General features: G+C 49.1%; 1 protein-coding gene across 1 annotated transcript; it reads left to right on the forward strand.

Moving 5' to 3' along the window:
• The first annotated feature begins 3,319 nt into the window (after positions 1–3,319).
• On the forward strand, positions 3,320–18,570 carry LOC146181689 (piwi-like protein 1). The gene is made up of 6 exons (XM_084575831.1): positions 3,320–3,787; positions 6,934–7,785; positions 8,380–8,520; positions 10,068–10,640; positions 14,131–14,517; positions 18,018–18,570. Exons 1-6 carry the CDS (start codon positions 3,320–3,322, stop codon positions 18,465–18,467), a joined length of 2,871 nt encoding a protein of 956 aa, XP_084431957.1. The 3' UTR covers positions 18,468–18,570.
• The last annotated feature ends 859 nt before the right edge of the window (positions 18,571–19,429 follow it).

Consider the following 19,429-nt stretch of genomic DNA (forward strand, 5'->3'; position numbering starts at 1 on the left):
CAGAAGTGGAGAACGAGGGGGAATCATGGCGCAGCGATTGTTGTGGCTGTAGGAAAAGAAAATGCACGGGCCTGCTACTGGTTCTGTAACTCAGCCACCTCCGCTGCCTCGTAGAAAAGAAAGAAAAAGAAAGGGGAGAAAAGACGCGCGCCGCAACAGCCTCGTCCACCACCACCTAAGCGGTGGCGGGTGCAATGATGGCCTACAGCAGATAAAAATTCTGTGGCTGTTGACCTACCGGCCCAGCCCCGTAGGGCCAGGAACAGCCACCCTTCACCACCTCCTCCGCGCAGCGATTGCATGTTACACCGAGAGCCCGTTGCGCAACCTGTTTGCACCCCTTGGAGGCGAGGCACACCTCCTCGAGGCGTTCTTACTTTTTTCGCTGTTTCCCAGCTACTGCACTTGCGCCGTAACCATAGCAACCAGCTGCGTCGTTCCACCGGTGCTTCGCCGCTGCGCTCGCTACAGAGAGGAGGCGGAGGAGGGTAGGGGTATCCCAGGCTTTACATTCCAGTGGACGCGTGCCGGCGTGGAGAACGTTAGTTAGATTCCGCACTGCGCATGCGCGCGCTGCCGTGGAGACCTGAAAAGTGGAGAAGGAAAGCGTCTGCCGGCACCGCATGCTGCCGGGCATGCAAGTGGATTCTGTCTAGAACGCCGGTGAACTTGCGATTCCGGCGAAACCTTAACTGCGTCCTCTTCAAGGAAGACCGCCGCTCACTTCGGGGTACTCCGCGGCGGCTTGGACGAGACCACAATGGCGCCCAGGCCTTGCGTGATCGATTTGGTTGAGGAGTTAGACTTAACCGATGCTTGGCGCGCACTCCAACCTGATCGCGCCGGCATGCATGACCTGGTCTGGCCGTGGTCTCGAAAGCCGTATTGACTACGTCTATGTCTCTGCTAGCATAGCTGGTTCCCTGTACTCTGTGTGCGTATTCCCCAATGCCCTAAGTTATCACAGGCTGCTTATCACGCGCTTTTTCGCGGCTGATATTACTCCACGAGAAAAGGGTTGCTGGAAATTAAACACGCGACTTCTGGGTGACGAGCGTGTCCAGCAGGAAGTCGTCAAAGTTACAAAGCGTTACGTCTCCCCTAACGAGGATGCAGAAAGCTGGGATAGTATGAAAACCTCCATCAAGATTTGCCTCCAAGAGTGAGGGAAGAAGATGGCGCGGGAAGAAAGAAAGTATCGGAATAGTATCGGATGCCATCGTCGCGCTGTCGGCCCCATTTTCTCAGGGACCGAGCATCCCCGCGGCGTTGGCCACCCTGCGTAAGGAGCTCCATTGTCTTCTAAATCGGCGCTGGGACAAACTTCGCGCAACAGCACGCGCTGAATGAGGGGAAACCGAGGCATGGTGTTCCGTCATCTGCTACGCCGTCGCCTTGCCAGAAAGAACGAAACCCTCTCTGCAGTCGAAGATCCACTCACCGGCCATATTGTTACGAACTCTGAGCAGGTATTGCGGGGTGCTACCTGGTTATTCTATGTATAACTAGTAGCGAGGCAAGGAGTTGCCGTGGCTGCAACGATATACTTGGTTGTCGGTGAGGTTAAGGCAGAATGTACAACTGCCGCTCCGCCACCGGCTGCAACGGCATTCTTTACGCCAGCAGAAATGAAAGCATCCTAGAGACTGCGTTGGTTCCACCTGCCGCTGGGCCACCTCCTATAGTATCCAACGCTGCACCCTCGGCGGTAGCTGCGGCTGCTGCCCCATAATTCTTCTTAGCCTTAGGAGCATGGTAGAAGGAAACAACTTAGGAGAGGTCCTTGCCATTCCCAATGCATTGGAGAAAGTGTGGCGGAAGTGACGTTAAAATTTAGGGTTAGCCAAGTCGGGCCATTAGCAACGGCGACGCGTTGCTATGAAAATTCGGGCCACTAGCAACAGCGTTGCTAAGGGCCCTAGCTCCGCCCGGCCGTAGATCAACGTTGGGCTTAACTCTCGGTGTGTAAGGGCGTACCCGAACCGGCGCCACAAACGATTCAGTTTTTTTATTTTTCACAAACATAGGGGGTACTTTCTGGTCAATCCTATAAAGACACTTTGGTGATCTGTTTTATTCGTTTTTCCTTTTCCCGGTTTCGAAACGCACGTTCCTTGTCGAGCCGCTGCTGTCGCTGTTCCGTCGCGTTCCAACGTTCTACACTGGTAGCACTACAAAGAGAGACGGCGTCGTCTTGGGTCTCGTCGTCCTTGCTTGTTGTTGAGCAGACTCATCAAATCCAACTCTTAGGTTGTTATTTCCGTAGTGGAAGAAGAGATTGTACGTCGCCGGCGAGCTGCATAGTTGGCACGCCGCTTAGCAAGTCGCTCTTCTCGTTCTTCTTCAGTCTCGGTAGCTCGCTTTTGCTTCCTCTTTGCATTCTGACGAACTGCCTTGGCCGTAGGCGACATCGCAACATATGGTTGATACCGCGAGCCGGGGCCCGAATTCATCCTACTGTATGAAGTCACCCCCGACCGCGGCTTTCCCCCATGAAGGCCACAGTTAGTAGCTACTGCCTCGCGAGCCGACGGCGCGAGTTGGGGCCCCTGTTTTTGCCGCAGATGGGATGACGTCACTCCGGCTGTAGCGCCCCTCGTGGAAGGAGCGGGAGTTAGGCCGCGGTTGGTAGCTACCGCCTCGCAAGTTGACGGCGTGAGTTGGGGCCCCTGTTTTTGCGCAGCTGTGCTTGGCGGCGCGCCAAAGGTCACGCTGAAAGTCAATGGTAGCTACCGCCTCGCTACGCGAAGGGCTGAAAAGTGATAGTAGTATTGCTTTCGCAATAAAATTGAATGCACGAACGGGTCACCGCCTCATCAGTCAAGTTCACATATTGTTGGCCCTGCCGCTTTGTGGGTCCTGCCCCAATGCATTGAGGTGGCGCAATTCGTGAAATAGCACGCCTTATGAATGGTTTGATTTGGTTTCGCTTGTTTAGCGTCGTTAAGAAACAAAGATTATGAGACGCCTTAGTGGAGGGCTGCGGATATTGTGACCACCTGGGGTTCTTTAATGTGTACCGAAATCGCACAGCACGTGGGCGCCTACTTTTTGCCTCCATCGAAAATCACTGTCCGAGCTTGCGATGTCTGAACGTACCTCAGGGGCACGTGTGTCTTGCATTGTTTGTTGCTTTCCTACTTACTGGTTGCGTATATTTCAAGTGTGACGATCATCTTGTTGCTCGCCACAGGCCTGCTGCTCTGAGCTGCCCCGGGGACAGCACGAACACTTCGACTGAGGCGTCCTGGCTCCCTCGCTGCCTTGCAAATTCGACGTAATCTCCTGGAACCCCCTTCGTGTGACCATCTGAATAGCAATGGACGGCAACTACCCAGACAAGCAGGCCGTCGGTGGGCGCGCCCGTGGCCGTTCGCGCGGCAGGGTGCGGGATGTGCCCGTCTCCAATGCACCTGGTGCTCAGTATCCCTCGCCATCACAATCGACAATGATGTCTCAGTACTCTCCTGCTGTTCGGGCGGCTGCTGCGCCAAGAATGTCTGCCCCGGGGAGGCCTGGGAACGCCTCTCCGGCACCTACGGTGGCGTCGTCATCCTCTCAGTACTCTCCTGCTGTTCGGGCGGCTGCTGCGCCAAGAATGTCTGCCCCGGGGAGGCCTGGGAACGCCTCTCCGGCACCTACGGTGGCGTCGTCATTCCACTCCAGCAGCACCCTCTCTAGCAAGGACATGCCGGCCCTGTCGGCGTCCGTCGACAGGATGGCGATTGGCGACGGTGTGCATCGCCAGCGGATGGCGGCGGGCCCTCCGAAACCCGCGGTGCGACAAGTGAGAAGCGTTGTTTTTTTTTGTTTTTAAGGCGAACCTGTGCGTAAGAGTTGTGTGCGAAGCCTGTCATATTTCGTGAGATTCCGCGATATTAGTTCTTGTCTATACACGGGGACAACTTTCTGTGGCAATGTGGTCGAAGCTACGGAGCAGAAACGCACTAGCATCGCTTCGCACAAGAATAATACTCTGAAATTTTATACCATTACGAAACTATTAAACTTATTACTGTATCATGCTTTTACTACAGTATTAGCTAGTACAGCGGGAAATTATTATTCAGCGTTCATTCATGTTAATGGCTGCGCGGCCTGTCGACAGTCTCGCAAGCGCAGCGGCGTATGGGGGGCTGGGTGGGATGCGTCTGCGGCTTTTCTCCGCCTATTTCTGCACGCGTACGTAACGCGCGTCTGTTTTTGACAGCGTACGTCGTGCGCGGTGTTGATTAGTCGCTACTTCATAGCCATCATTGACGTAAAGGAGCATGTTGCTGCTTAGTGGGAGTCAAGGAAACTTAAAGTTGTGCAAGCATTGGCTCCAGGTACTCGGAACTACATGGCGTAGTAACACAGTTAGGAAAGCCCAGCTTTGGCTCGATTGCCACGGAAAATTGTCCCGAGTTTATTGCCGGGGTGGGGCAGTGGTAACATGCCCGACTACTGTGCAGGAGTTCCCGGGTTGTGAAGAATGCGACGAGATACTCACTGTAAACCACATTCTAATTACATGCTCAAAACTTGAGGCACTACGGAGAAAACATTTTACTATATTTTACAATCATACCATCCCATTCCATCCCACCTTGCTTTTAGGAGAAAGAGCACTTGTAAACCTAGCATCTGTTCTCAGTTTCCTAGAAGAAGGAAACTTTTTAAACAAACTATAGATTTAACATATCCATTTCCTCTTTTGCAACCAAAACATACATTAACCTTGCTCTTGGCGCATGATAGCCTTAGTTGCTTATGCGCCATAAAATCCAACACAACACACATCGAACCCGACCGCGGCGGCTGCGTTTCGATGGAGGCGAAACGAAGTGGCGTCCGTGTGCGGTGCGATGTCAGCGCATGTTAGATTCCCAGGTGGTCGAAATTACTCCGTAGCCATCCACTAGGCTCCTCTTTCTCTGTCCACACTCATTTCCAACTCCCTCCCTTCCCTTACAGCGCGGGTCATGTGCCCGCAGAAACAAGTGCCAACTATACTGCTCTTTTCCCTTCTTGTGAACCAATTATTTTATGTATATTTTGCTGTAAACCAATTTACTATTTATTATTCAGTAGCCAAACGCCTCAACTCTGCTGGTATTCGGCACCGCCGGGGTGGCGCAGTGGTTAGGCGCTCGACTACGGCTCCCAAGGACGCGGGATCGAATCCCGGCCTTGGCGGCCGCTTTTCGATGGAGACTGAAAGCTAGGCGCCCGTGTACTGTGCGATGTCAGTGCACGTTAAAGAACCTCAGGTTGTCGAAATTTCCGGAGTTTTCCACTACGGCGTCTCTCATAGCCCGACTCGCTTTGGGACATTAAACTCCAAAACCAAGCCAAACCATCTTTCTCTTTCCAGTTTCACCCCCATCTTCCTCCCTTCCCTGGTGGCCAGGTTCAGGTGTCCACAGAAACAAGTGTGACAGATGCGTCTTTCCCTCTCTGCGAACCAATTATTATTTATTATGTGGCGTCAGAACCATCGGTCGGCATCTTGGAACTAGAAGTCAGTTGCAGAATAGATTGGATGTTATTTTCTGAGTGCGGCGCGTTTCACGTTGCGGTCTATGTGTAATTCCAAGAACTCTGGTTCGAGCCGAGCCACGGCCGGGTTTCGATTGATGCCAAATCATCCTCGGGCCATGTGTGAGGTCGGTGCGTGTTAGTGAATCCTTGTTAGGTTGCCAAAATTATTCCGTCACTGTATGTAATTAATGAATAAGAGGCCTGTATACCTATCACTCGCAGGAAACAGCTTTTATTAGCACGAACATGCGAAAGCGTGAAGTGCATGGTGCTGTTTGTTACCATGGACGGCTGTCTTCACAGGTGCGGATGTCCTACTGCCATTCGCTTCGAAATTGTGATTAGCCTTTTTTATTCTTGACGCACCAAGTTCGAAACGAATGTCTTAAAAAAATTACGCTGTCAATTCCTCAGAGAAGTATTTTTGTGTCAGAAAAAAAAACGATTTTTCGGTTATTAACAAAACATTCATTTGCAATTACACAGTCTGTAATGCTGATGACGTTGGCAGATTGTGCACAGTGGCCATTATCACTTCGCAAACCTGAGGCAACTGTGGGATATATTAACGTGCTGTTAGCAAAAGTTCGCTCTTAAAAGTTGTTTACCTACTCGCGTCAGTAGTTACTAGGATATATTAGCTGTAATGTTTCAGAGTTGCAAAAAAAAAAAATTCTATTCAAATACTTTTTTTTTTCAGGGGCGCTTTTTGGTGCGAGACTATAGCCGGGGCAAACTGCGGCATTTTGTGTTTATAGCACGTCTGTGGGCAGCATTGCAAAAGCGCTTGTATTATAGTCAGTCTAAGGAAAGGTGTGGGTCAGTGCTTTACAGGGTTTTCCGCCATGGTAGGTCAGTGGTTATAGGGCTCTCAGCTGCTGAACCCGGTGGTGACATGGGGTCAAATCCCAGCCGCAGTGGTCGCTCTTCCACCTATTAAAAGAAAAAAGCAAGGGGCTTGTGTTTTGTGCATTGTCACTGCATGTTAATGAACACCCAGGTCGTCGAAATTTCCGGGTCCCTCCACTACAACGTCCGCTCAGCTTTAATCTCTTTGGGACGTTATGCCCTATACACAAAGCAAAACTAGTACCTGGCTGTTACTTAGCTTCCCTTGAAATGACATTTGCTTCTGGAATTAACGAGACTGAATTGCAGTTCTTGAACTGTGTATAAATAAATATTTTTTTTTTGCGGTAAGCACTCGCTCTGCGTCTCCATATTGCTTGCTGATCGCAGCAGCAGGCATAAGGGCAGTGTTTTTCAGCGCATTGTTGGTGAAAAGGTTGTGTGTGTGGGGGGGGCAGTTCGAAGTGTACAAGAGCACTTTATGAAGAGGAGGGTGTACTGTAGGGGCATAGAGTAAGCCACAGCGTAGCGCACAAACCTTCCTTCCCGTGTTTCCCACAGCAATTTAGCGGTGCCCCGCCTCCCGTCAAATCTGGCTCTGGCGACCCTGGCGCCCGCCCAGCACCAGGTCGGCGTCGCCGCGACGAGTACACCATGGTCGAGACGCGGCCCCTGCACATCCAGGACAAGACGGGCACTTCCGGAACCCCCATCAAGCTTGTGACCAATTACTTCCGGCTGGTGTCGATGCCCCAGTTCTGCGTCCACCAGTACCACCTGGAGTTCATGCCGAGTGTGGAGTCAAGCCGCATGCGGCGTGACCTGGTCCTTCAGAACGCAGCGTTGTTCGACAAGACCCTCGTGTTCGACGGCATGTCTGATTTGAAGACACCCAAGCGGCTGCCAGACGACATCACCGAAGCGTACGGGAAGCGTCTAACCGATGGCAGTATCATCTGCATCCGCATCAAGTGGGTCCAGGAGCTGTCGCCGATCAACCCGGACCTGTTGCGGCTGTTCAACACGCAGATGCGACGCAACTTGGAGCGCCTGGACTTCGTGCAGATCAACCGGCACTACTTCGACAAGCATGCCGTGTCAACCATTCCGCAGCACGGCCTCGAGCTGTGGCAGGGGCTGATCACCGCCATTGGCCAGCACGAGACGGGCATCATGATGGTCACGGACACGCTGCACAAGGTGCTCCGGCGCGACAGCGTCTTGGACCTCATGGGGATGGTGCCGCAGAGCGTCAACTACAAGGACGAGGTGGTGCGCAGGGTGGCTGGCTGCATCGTCATGACGCCCTACAACAACAAGACGTACCGGGTGGACGATGTGGACTGGGACAAGAACCCCTTGAGTACCTTTGAGACCAAGGATGGGCCCAGGACCTTCTTGGAGTACTACACTGTACGTATGCTGCCCGAGCGCATGAAAAAAGCGAGGTTGCGTTCGGCCGCCTCGCCTTCTCTGCTACCTTCTGCTGCATGTACATCCTGCTTTCCTTCCATATGTTGTTTCTCTGACAAACTAAGAGTTACAAGTTGTACAACCCATGTCACAACCAGTAACGCATGTGTTGCACTTGTTGTGCGCGTGATTGAACTGTAGAACGATACGTGGTAGGTGTAACGTTAACAGATAGGAAGCGGGCAGAGTGGGTCACAGAAATAACTCGTGTTAAGGGCATTCTAGTGGAAGTCGGGCAGAAGAAATGGTTATGGGTAGGACATGTAGAACGAAGAGAGGATAATTGATTGATGGTCGCTTAGGGGTAGGTAACCTTTTGGATTCCAAGGGAAGGAAAGCGTAGCAAGGGGTAGCCGAAAGTCGGAGAGGGGGGGGGGGGGTGAGGTTAGGATGTTTGCAGGGAGGCGTCAGTGGATGCAGCTAGCACAGGACCGGTTTACTTGGAGCAGCATGTGAGAGGCCTTCACACTGCACTGAGTACAGTTCGGCTGTTGAAGTTGACTGACCATGCCTTGGCCCCAATGCCACGTGCAGGCCCAATACGGGAAGTCCATTCGTGACGTGCGCCAGCCGCTGCTGGTGTGTCGCCCCAAAGAGAAGGACTTGCGGGCCGGCCGCGTGCAGAGCATCTACCTGGTGCCGGAGCTGTGCGTTCTCACTGGACTCACCGACGAGGTTGGTTGGCGACTCAAATTGGATGCTGCTTGACCTTTCTCACACAAGGGGGCGGGGGGGGGGGGGGGGGGGGCATCACGGTCCCGTAGGCGTCCCGCGGACACAGTGGCGTCCGTGCTGCACGGGTGGATGCTGCCGGATTCTCGCGCATTACGCAAACGTTTTAAAAGCCGTATGCCGCATTTAAGCGCGCTAGCTAATCTTCTCGACTTTGCGTGCATGTGGTTTTTTATCGTTCGCTTGACTTTGGCGGCCGTGCTGCTTGCGTTACCGTGTGATTGAACGTTGTCGCATGCGTGTGTCACTTGCAGTCATTCGGATAACTAAAGCCTTTAATGGCTCATGCTGTCTGGACAAAATGTGTCCCGCTTTTGTGGCGGCTCTGATTGGCCGAGGCGGGATGTCATCATAGAGGTCTCGACCAATCACAGAGCACCACCACAGTATGCGTGAATGCGTACTTATATGGTCATATGCCAATGATCAATTTCTAATTATAATTACTAATATCTAAGTACTAATGACTGCTTAGATAATTATCTAATTAATGGTTAGTTACTTGTGCCAAACATTTATTTAATGACTAAATAAAATTAAAAATTGCTAATCAGTGCCAGCTGCATAGCAGAATGCGGCACTCGGGTTTTTTTCTTTCACTACTTCAGTCGCTGAAGTCCCTCGTATTTCTTTTTTTTTTTTTTTACTTAAGGTCTGGGCTGTCTCACAAAATAATTTGTGTGAACACTTGCAAAAGCACCTCCGGCCGCCCGTACAAGACGGGAGTGAGGCCAAACAAAGAATTGTTGCCATTCCCAGAAAAAAAAAGTTGGAACTGCACCTCTTTAGTTTCGTAATTTTTAATCGCTTTATTGTGCTGCTGTGAGGAGTTAATTAATAAAGCCAGTCAAGCTTATCAGTGCACGCCGAGTGCTGCTTTCATATTCGTATGTGTAAAGATTACGTCTGTGCGAATATTGAAGTTTTTGAATCCAAAGCGAATAAGAATCGCAGAGAAATGCATTCCAATACAGAATTGAATTAGAATGTCCTATCTGTGTAAAAATTAGGTTAATTTGAAGATAGTGGGACTTTTAGTTTTATTTACACCGTACTGAGAAATCCAGCATAAATATTATACACAATTTTCTATACCATTTTTTTTTTTTGTTCGGGAAGGGCCTGTTTGAAACCTGTGGTGCTGTCATTTTGCTGCTGAATTCAGTAAACTCTTGTTTATTCGACCTTCAAGGGACCAAACAGCTGAGAACCGTTTGTATCACAATATTTATCTGACGAACCACCAGCAAGATGGTTGTCTGCATATGAGATGGAACTGAATTGAACGATTTTTTTTTTCTGGTTTAGCCAAGTGTCTTTCGCTCCGCTTCACAACGCAGCCCTGTCGTGTTTTGTCATGATACTTAATTGCACTGAGTCCACTGCTTGATGGCGGGGGGGGGGGGGGGGGGGGGGGTACCAGTAACAAGATAGCGACGCATGCTGCGAAGAAAGTTCTGTAATAAACGTGCGGGGCTAATTACTTGCAGATGCGTTCCAACGTGTCCGTCATGCGGGACCTGGCCCAGCACACGCGCGTGGATCCTGCCAAGCGGGTCCGCAACCTGCTCGAGTTCATCGCGCGCATTAACGGCACACCCGTGATTCGTGAAGAGATGGAGCGCTGGGCCATCAGCTTTGACAACGAGCTGGTGGGCATCAACGCTCGCGTGCTGCCGTGCGAGAAGGTGACTCTGGGCACCTACTCTTGCCGCTACAATGCGATCACGGCCGACTTCTCGCGTGAGACTCGCGACCGGCGTCTGCACGTGTCCGTGGCCCTCGAGGCGTGGATGGTTATCTGCCACCGGCGCGACCAGCCCCACGTGACCGAGTTTGTGCGCACCCTGATGAGCGTGTGCCCGCCCATGGGTGTGGAGATCAACCAGCCGCAGCTGCTGTTGCTGGACGACGACCGAGCGGGTAGCTACGTGCGCTCCTTACACGAGCTGGGCGCTGGGCGCAACTTCCAGATGGCCCTGGTGGTTGTGCCCAACAACCGCAAGGACCGATACGACACCATCAAGAAGGAGGCGTGTGTCGACCTTGGGCTGCACACCCAGGTGCGCGCATTTGTTGTTCTTTGCTACCTGACATTGAGACCTGCCGCGCTGGCGCGGTGGTTGAGATACCCAATTGCGCGGCTCCTCACGTATGTGCAGCTTGGCCCACGCTGTGCCACGCGAAATGGCTCAACGACTAGCGTAGTGTTGCTTTCGCAACAAAAGCGAAACATAATGCATAAGTATTCACCGCACTCTTTATATCTGCACCCCAGTGGCTTTGCTTGGTGTGCTATCGGTTAATCCTGCTCCAGAATGCAGTAGATAGAACCTCGATTCGTTCCCAGTTGATACGCTTTCCCGTTACATGCGCTATGATAATAATTGCAAGCAGTAAGAAACCTTCCGCAGAGTTGCGCTATTTTACTCCCCGCTAATGTGATCAGCGGACACTCGCCCGCCGCAGGTTTCCTGCAGCGCCGAATTGAGGCAGTCGGGCGTCAAAGAAAACTAACATGCGAGGTGCCCGATCCCGCGGAAATAGGATCATGAGGGGAAACGAGGTAGCTTTTGAGAACAACTATTCGCTTGCATGCGAGCGGGCCACGTGTGCGGGACGCAGCATGAGGAGTGCGGTGACTGCACTCTATCGCGGTGGCTTCTCCACACTTCACTGGCGTGAGGAGGAGCCTAGGCGATGCATGCGGAAGCTGTTGATGTTGTTGTTGTTCTCCTCTAATGTGATGGCACATACCCACACAGGGGGATCGGCCAAGAATTGGGGTGCAGAGATATATTTTGAGATGTATAACTACATCGGAAAAAAAAAATAAATGCTAGGGAATAGAAAAGGAAATGTAAATATGATAAACCAAAATATATAAGAGTAAATACTAACGCACGTAGTAAGAGAATAGTAAGATTTATATGTACAGATTAAAACTTCAAAGCATATTAGCCAGGTAGACGTTTTGTTTCTATTAAGAAGTTTTGAATGGCGTTGAAAACATACCTGTGGCTGTACCCAAGCATGGTGGCACCGAACGATAATAAAATTTGGCTGCTCAAATTAAGACCCAGCTGTTGTAACGGCTTCTCTAAGTACCGCTTTCTCATCATGGTAAAACGGCGGCAAAATATCAAGAAATGGTCTATTGTTTCCGGTTCCCCGCAGAATGCGCAGACAGGAGAAAGCGCCAAACCAGACCTGTGCATATAGAAATTTAGGTGCGGAATACGACAGCGTAGCCTTGTTAGAGAGACCTCAGTCTGCCTTGATTGACATGATTTCCTATTCCAGGAATACTTGAGGTGCAGGTAGTCATCCGAGGATAAAATAGATCCAGACTGCGTGCTTAATAAGGCACGCCGCCGAAATCGTGCTGCTGTTATGTACGCTGTTGCCGGGAGGATGGGCAATACAGGGCCGTTCAGAGAATCTTTGGCTAGTCTGTCTGCAATCTCATTGGCTGTCACATTGCTGTGTCCTGGTACCCACACTATACGTATGAGGCTCAAATGTGAGGGGAGCAATGAACGGAAGGTGTTTAAAATTTGCGAGTCCATATTCGAAGAAAGCGACAAGCACAAAGAATAAGAGTCTGTAATTACAGCCACTGTTGAGTATGTTGGGTCTAGTTTGCGCAGAGCAAGCACCACCGCCAGCAACTCCGCCTGGAAAATTGGAGTAAAATCCGGAAGACGGACTGAAAAAGCCCAGTCTAAAACCGGACAGTATATTCCAACGCCGGCTTTTTCATTAAATTGAGAAGCATCCGTTGCTATCGTTATGCTAACGGGAAGACTTTGTAAATGATCTTCTAATAATCCATTTAAAATTTGAGGTGCTAAGTGTTTCGCATTATTTGGGAAAATGTCATCATAGATAATTTGAACCGACGATGCACTTACTTTTGTTGGAAGGATGTTAGAAAGGACTACGTGCAAAGGTTGTAACAGATTTTGCACTAGAATTACCTGCGGGGTATGAAACAGAGGCCATACGACTCCAAAAAAGGAGTCTGGCTCGCAACAAAAAATTGATATGGAGCGGTGGAATTGTGATTCATATATTTTCAGATACGTCTGGACAGTCAAGAATTGTAATCTAGTTAATAACGGTGGTATTCGGGCTTCAAGGTATAATACATTATTAGCCACGAATTTGGGGAGCCCAAGGCATGATCTAAGCGCTTCCCGCTCTAAAAGAACAAGCGGACGAATTTTGTAAGCAGGTGAACCAGAAAATAACAGATCCAACTTCTATAATTGGGCGGACATACATAACATAAATCATTAAAAGTGCGTCTCGCCGCATCCCAGACCTTGGACTGCTTAACCGGCGCAACATACCCACAGCACGTGCCCCCTTCGCTGCAACATGTTCAATGTGATCCCTCCATGCCAGATGGACATCGTAAATCACCCCTAGATATTTCAAAGACTTAACTTGTGGAATCATTTCCTGCTTAAATGTTAGAGCAAGAGTTACCGGATCCTGAATTTGGAAAACAAGGAACGCGCACTTTTTAACATTTAATTTAAATCTTAAGTCATCTAACCAATTTTGAAGGGAGCTTAGGTACGATTGCAGGCGCCTGTTGAGGGATTGAATGTCAGGTGCAGCCGTAAAGAATGCGATGTCATCCGCATAGACATACGTGCGAACCTCCTGATGAGTGGGAATTGGAACTCATTAAAATGTTAGAGCACGGGCGAGAGAACTGCCCCTTGAGGGACACCTCTGGCTTGTTGATATTTGCCAGAATGTACTCCATTCAATTGTCTGTTTTGTAGGAATGTAGATATCCAATCAATTAAGTATTGTGGAAAACATAGCGATTCTAATCTGTGCAATAAAATTCGGGGCTCTACACTATCATAAGCCTTCTCTATATCTAGAGTCACCAATGCAGCATGCATTTTTTTGCGCCACGCAAGAAGAATTCGACTCTCAAGGTCGGTATGTGCATTCCATATTGAAAATTTTGCTCGAAATCCGATTTGACAGGGACTAAGAATATGTTTTTGTTCGACAAACTCGGTAACACGTTTGAGTACGACCCTTTCAATTAATTTTACCAAGTTTGATGTTAAAGATATTGGTCTGATATTTTCCAAAGTATAGCCACCACCATTGTGTTTCCGTAAAGGAATCACTTTGGCTAGTTTCCAGTCACCAGGTATCCAAGAATGAATAATTGAGTAATTTACCAATTCTAACGAGGAATTTGGAGACACTTCAAAGAGGATTTTTAATATTTTAATCAAGAAAGCCATCCCGCTCCTCGTCTTCTACACGCCGGAACCTACGGAATCTACGCCGGAATCTACGAACCTAACCTAACCTAACCTAACCTAACCTAACCTAACCTAACCTAACCTAACCAAGTTTTCAAAATCGTACAGTTAGGATAATGCGTTTTTTCCCATATTTAAAAAAAAAAGATTGTATTACATTCAATAACGTTCAAACCGTGATCGCAGGACAGCGCTGATCGATAATTAACGGCGGAGTGGATGACCCTCCTCGTGTCCCTGTCCTTCCCAGGTGATCCTGGCGCGCACCATTGGCAATAAGAAGAACCTGCGTTCGGTGGCCACCAAGGTGGCAGTGCAGCTCAACTGCAAGCTGGGCGGTGAGGCCTGGTGCCTGGAGGTCCCGCTGGTCAACACTATGGTGATTGGCTATGACACGTACAAGGACTCGGGCTCCTCCAAGAAACGCTCGGCTGGTGCATTCGTTGCCAGCATGAACAAGGGCTTGACGCGCTGGTACTCACGCGTCGCCTTCCACGACACGCACCAGGAGCTGGGCAACTCGCTGGCCAAGATGCTGGAAGACGCGCTGCGCAAGTACTCGCAGGCCAACGACGGGGCTTCGCCCGACCGAATCATATTCTTTCGGGACGGCGTGTCGGACGGACAGATTCCGCAAGTAAGTCTTTTTTTTTTCTTCTTCTTCTTTTTTTTTTATACGCGGCGCCCTGATGGTCACACCAGAGCTTTCGGATCGTACCATGAAACTCTGCGTCAAAAAGTGACTAGTTTTTTTAGTACGCACTTTTCGGGTGCGTGTGAATTGTCGCGCCACCTAGAGACGGTCAGTGGAAGCTTTCTGTTACGGCTGTCATTGCCTTCGTGTCTATACCTAGTGTAGTGAACATTTAACTTAAATCGTAAATAAATCGAAGAAGGAAACGGCGCATCGAAGTTTTTTTTTCTTATTTTCAATCTTAATTTCCGCTAAGGCAGCCATGTCTCAGAATTTTCGCTACTGCAACTCTTCAGCGTATTTCATTTTCTCGCTGGTTCTGCTTTTGTAAAAATGTAAAATAGGTTTGTAACTTGGACACAGTTTGCCTTAATGGTCGCGGACACCGCCGCTGTTAAGGGCTGAATTTTGACCGATCAGAAACCGCCGTTTTTCTATACATTGGCTCTTTGCGAAGTTTTGCAGCTGTTAATATTAAAGACCTCTGGATAACACAAATTTCTGTTTGGGCCTCTAGATTTCTATAACAATAGCAGGGATCAATGTGCAAAGTTGGGAAAATAGCGTTTTGAGCAATTCTCGTAAGATTGTGAACGTCCCATTTTGAAGATCTCATTTTTGCGAACAGTAATTCCATGACCCTATTAGGTGAGTCACTCGCCGAAGGATGCACTCGGATTGAACAGCGCCTTCAAGGAACACACTTTTTGCTGACTAAGTGCATACTCAACTGGCACTGATTTCAAAATAGCTCAAGTTTCGCATTAAGAAGTACCGTAATCGTCAATATTTTGTCAACCCCTCACTTTTGCCGGTTTAGATTAGATTACTCTTATACAGTGAATATTTGTTTATTATAGACAAAAATTCGTTGAGTCTGTTTAAGCTACTGAGTAGCAAAATTATTTGCGAAAATATTTATTTATTGTCGGTAGGCGTTTTCAATTTTTTTTTGGTTCTTGGTCTGTCGCCAATCACCTCAAGTAATCCTTGAGTTCACTTAACAGGGTTACAACAAATAAGGCATGTTTTCGAGCGGCTATCATGCTTTAGTCATGTCCGCACCATCTTGCTCACCAATGTCAGTCCGTGCTAACGAGTCTGCGGGTCATGTTTCGAATGTTCCTCAGTCTCGTTTCCTGGAGCAGCCGCAGTCGTGAACACAGACACCATCATGAAATGCCCCGTCTGAAATGCGACGTACGCGCGCCCGCAGTTCTGTTTTCAACGGAGTCGCTCGTCGTTGCTAGAGTGCATTTATTGTTGATGTGTAGGGCACCTTGATTCTTGTGTGGTAACGAGTCCGTCCCATTCACTCGCGTTAATTCAGCGTGGCACATTTCAAGGGGTCTAAACGCTGGTAGGTATTACGGCAGCGGTGATCGCTCGCTATTTTGTTTTTGGTGGAAGGAACTTATCCATAAAATAAAAAGAAAAACATACCCCGTGAGTTAGTGGGCATTCATTTTTGTGACAAACGTTCGTGGCTCCGCAGGGCTTGAAACATCGGGCGGAAGCGTGTGCAGCATGTCAACTTTCCTCTCGCGGAGCACCTGGAAGCACTCGTGGCATACCCAAGCTTGAGACTCGTTAGGACGAAGTTTTCCATCGCCTGTGAGATTTCAAATGCAGATATGCAGCTAGCCAAGAGTCGTGGCTTAGAAGCGAGCCCTTGGGGCAGTATTATTTTTTGACAGACTTGTTCCTACGAAGTGCGCGACTGCTCCTCATTTATGTGAATTGTTTCCAATTGTGTAACTGTTTGCCAACAGGCTCCTTTCTGGAGCCTTTATCCATAAGCCCTCCCGGTGCAGTTAAGCGAGGAAAGCTGCTTGGATTTCAGAAGTGTGATGATTATGCTAAGCCTTGTGGTGCCCATGGCTTTCCTTACTGGTTCTGCCCGCTGAGATTATGATTGATCGACCTTTTTTCTCTGACCTTCAGACTAGTACCTGCTGTGGCGCGAAAGGGATATCTCGAAGATATCTCGAAGATATCTCGAAGATCAGAGCTCAGCGTTTTCTATCAGATTGTGAAGGATTGAGCATAGGGGAGGGCACCGCAGTACATTTGATGAGCTGGGGGTTAACTCATTTTCACAGCCTGTACTTTTCACGGGTAGTCGCATTTTTGCTACACGTCGCTAATGCGATCATGACTGCGTTACACAGAGCCTTACGTGCTGGTTAAGAGCGGACAGCAATTTCGGTAGCAGATCAAATGTTTCGCGTAAGGCATTGCAGCGACAGGAGACTTCTGCTATCCAGCAGGGAGCCTTGTGTTCCCTGTAAAAATAGAGTAGGCAAAATTTCGTCTGCTAGCGAAATGAGATTCACAATGAAGAGCTCGCCAGTACTCGGTCAGCTATCATTTACGAAGAAATTAGAGCATCATTTGGATGTTATCACGCCATCTGTGCGAACTGAGAACAGGAACAGCGGCATTGTCCTTGGTGAGGGAGGTATCTGGTCAGATTCCTTTACTCTGTTGCTTTTTAGGCCGTCTCCACTCCCTCGTGGGGTAAAAAAATATTTTGTTTTGTGCCAACAGGCATGGTGTTGTGCGTAACACATGTTCTTCGGTATTATCCGGAATGAACATCCCATAGCTGCATCTTCTGTAGAAGGGTATCAGATGGGTCACCAAAAAGGGCACTTCGGAAATGCATCAAAACAACATGGACAAGAGAAGACACAAATGCTGATTTGTGGTCCCTCTAAAAGAATTTCTTTCTCTTCCCTCTTCCCCCTCCCCTCAGTCCCTCTGTCTAGAGAGGGTAAATAGGGAGAGACTCTACACTCTAATTGGGAGAGAGGAATGGGGTCTCTTTCTCTCAGCCAGAGAGGCTCTCCCTTTTTCGTTTCTTTCCTCTCCTTCTTTACCCTTGCCTCTCTCCCCTATCTCTCTCCTCCCGTTTCTTTCCCTCTCTCTCTCTCTCCCGAGGAATCAAAGGGTTTTTCCAAAGATCGCAGCTGCAGCAGGACAGCATTTCAGCAGCTTTCGCTTTGCTGCGCGTAAGGTTACAAATGCTTCCCTGAAATTTTCTCCCCATGTTTTCCTGCGTGTCTTGTGTGTGTTCGCTGCGAATGCTCTGACAAGTGATTTTTTTAAACAGAGCAAGGGTGGTAAGTTTGCCAAAATAGAAGCCTGGGCGAGTTGGTATGTATACATTCTAAAACAGCGCAAAAGAACACCACGCTCTTATCGCTTTTACGGCCCCCTGCACCGTGTTTGACGTCGACTACTTCTGGTTTTATCACCCAGTTTTCTTCTTATATATTGCTCACTTATGTTCAATAAATCAGTTGTAAGTCAGCGCTCGTGTTGTACGTTTCTTTCTCTCGTCCCTGTTCTTTTGCGCTGTTTTAGAGTGGTAAGTTTGCTGGGGGAGGGGATTGAGGCATAGAAAATCTGAGAGAGAATACCTCGTCTTTTGCCCGCAGGTGAAGGAATGGGAGATCGACCAAATTGTTATCGCCCTGCAAGCTCTCTTCCCTGGCGTCGAGCTCAAGCTGGCATTCATCGTGGTCACGAAACGCATCTCGACGCGATTCTTCGTGACGGGCAGCGAGGTGAAAAACCCTCCTCCGGGTACCGTGGTTGACAGCGAGGTGACGCGCCCCGAGCGATACGATTTTTTCCTGGTGTCGCAGAGTGTTCGCCAGGGGACTGTGGCGCCCACGCATTACAATATAATTCACGACACGACCGGTCTCAAGCCGGATCACATGCAGCGGCTGGCGTACAAGCTCACCCACCTATATTTCAATTGGCCCGGCACCATCCGCGTACCCGCCCCGTGCCAGTATGCCCACAAGCTGGCGTTCCTCGCCGGCCAATCGCTGCACGGGGAGCACCACAAGAACCTCTCATCCACCCTCTTCTACCTTTGAAGGAGACCGGGCTTGGCGGAGGAGGCGTGGAGTTGTCGGTGCACTTCGCTTCGAGATTTTGTGAACGAAACGTTTGCACCTTATCCCCAGGCAGCCATCTGCATGGTGCTTTTTTTTTTTTTTTTTTTAACGCGACTCTTTAAGGTGTGCATCATATGGGCATCTCGCTTTGTATTATTCTCCTCTTTGGATGTTTAAACACGTTTGGCTGTTACTCTGCCTGTTTGTGCAGCTTCCGGGGTTTTATTAAGCGCTGCCCCAAATTTGAAATGAGAGTGCGGGACATTCCCCACGCAGCCATCTGCATGGTGCTTTTTTTTTTTTTTTTTAAACGCGACTCTTTAAGGTGGGCATCATATCATGGAAATCTTGATTTGTATTCTCTTCTTTGGATGTTTAAATATGTTTGGCTGTTACTCGGCTTGTTAGTTTGTGAAGCTTCCGGGGTTTTATAAAGCGCTGCCCCACATTTGAAATGCGAGTGCGGGACATTCCCCACGTAGCCATCTGCATGCTTTTTTTTTTAAACGCGACTCTGTAAGGTGTGCATCATATCATGGGCATCTTGCTTTATATTATTCTCTTCTTTGGATGTTAAAACATGTTTGGCTGTTAATCTGCTTGTTAGTTTGTGCAGCTTCCGGGGTTTTATAAAGCGCTGCCCCACATTTGAATTGCGAGTGCTACATATTACGCGCTGTATAAAGCACTGCACTGTGCTTGCAGTGACATCGTAGTAAGGTTGTTTTTTTTTTTCACGGTATTCACACACACCTTGCACGATGCCATTCCTGATATTGTAAATATGTAGCGGTGGCCTATGCTTGCTTGTTCTTGTGTACTTGTGGGAGTTGAATAAACACTCGGTTTGGTGCTTGTGCCTCGTGCTTCAGTGACAGCATCGGCATTGGCCAAGTGTCTCTTCAGGATGTTAAACCTAAGGTAAGGTGGCGGTGTGTCTT

The sequence above is a fragment of the Amblyomma maculatum genome, chromosome 8 (genome assembly GCF_055883805.1).
Source record: "Amblyomma maculatum isolate TAMU_Amacu chromosome 8, ASM5588380v1, whole genome shotgun sequence".
NCBI classification, from domain to species: domain Eukaryota; kingdom Metazoa; phylum Arthropoda; class Arachnida; order Ixodida; family Ixodidae; genus Amblyomma; species Amblyomma maculatum.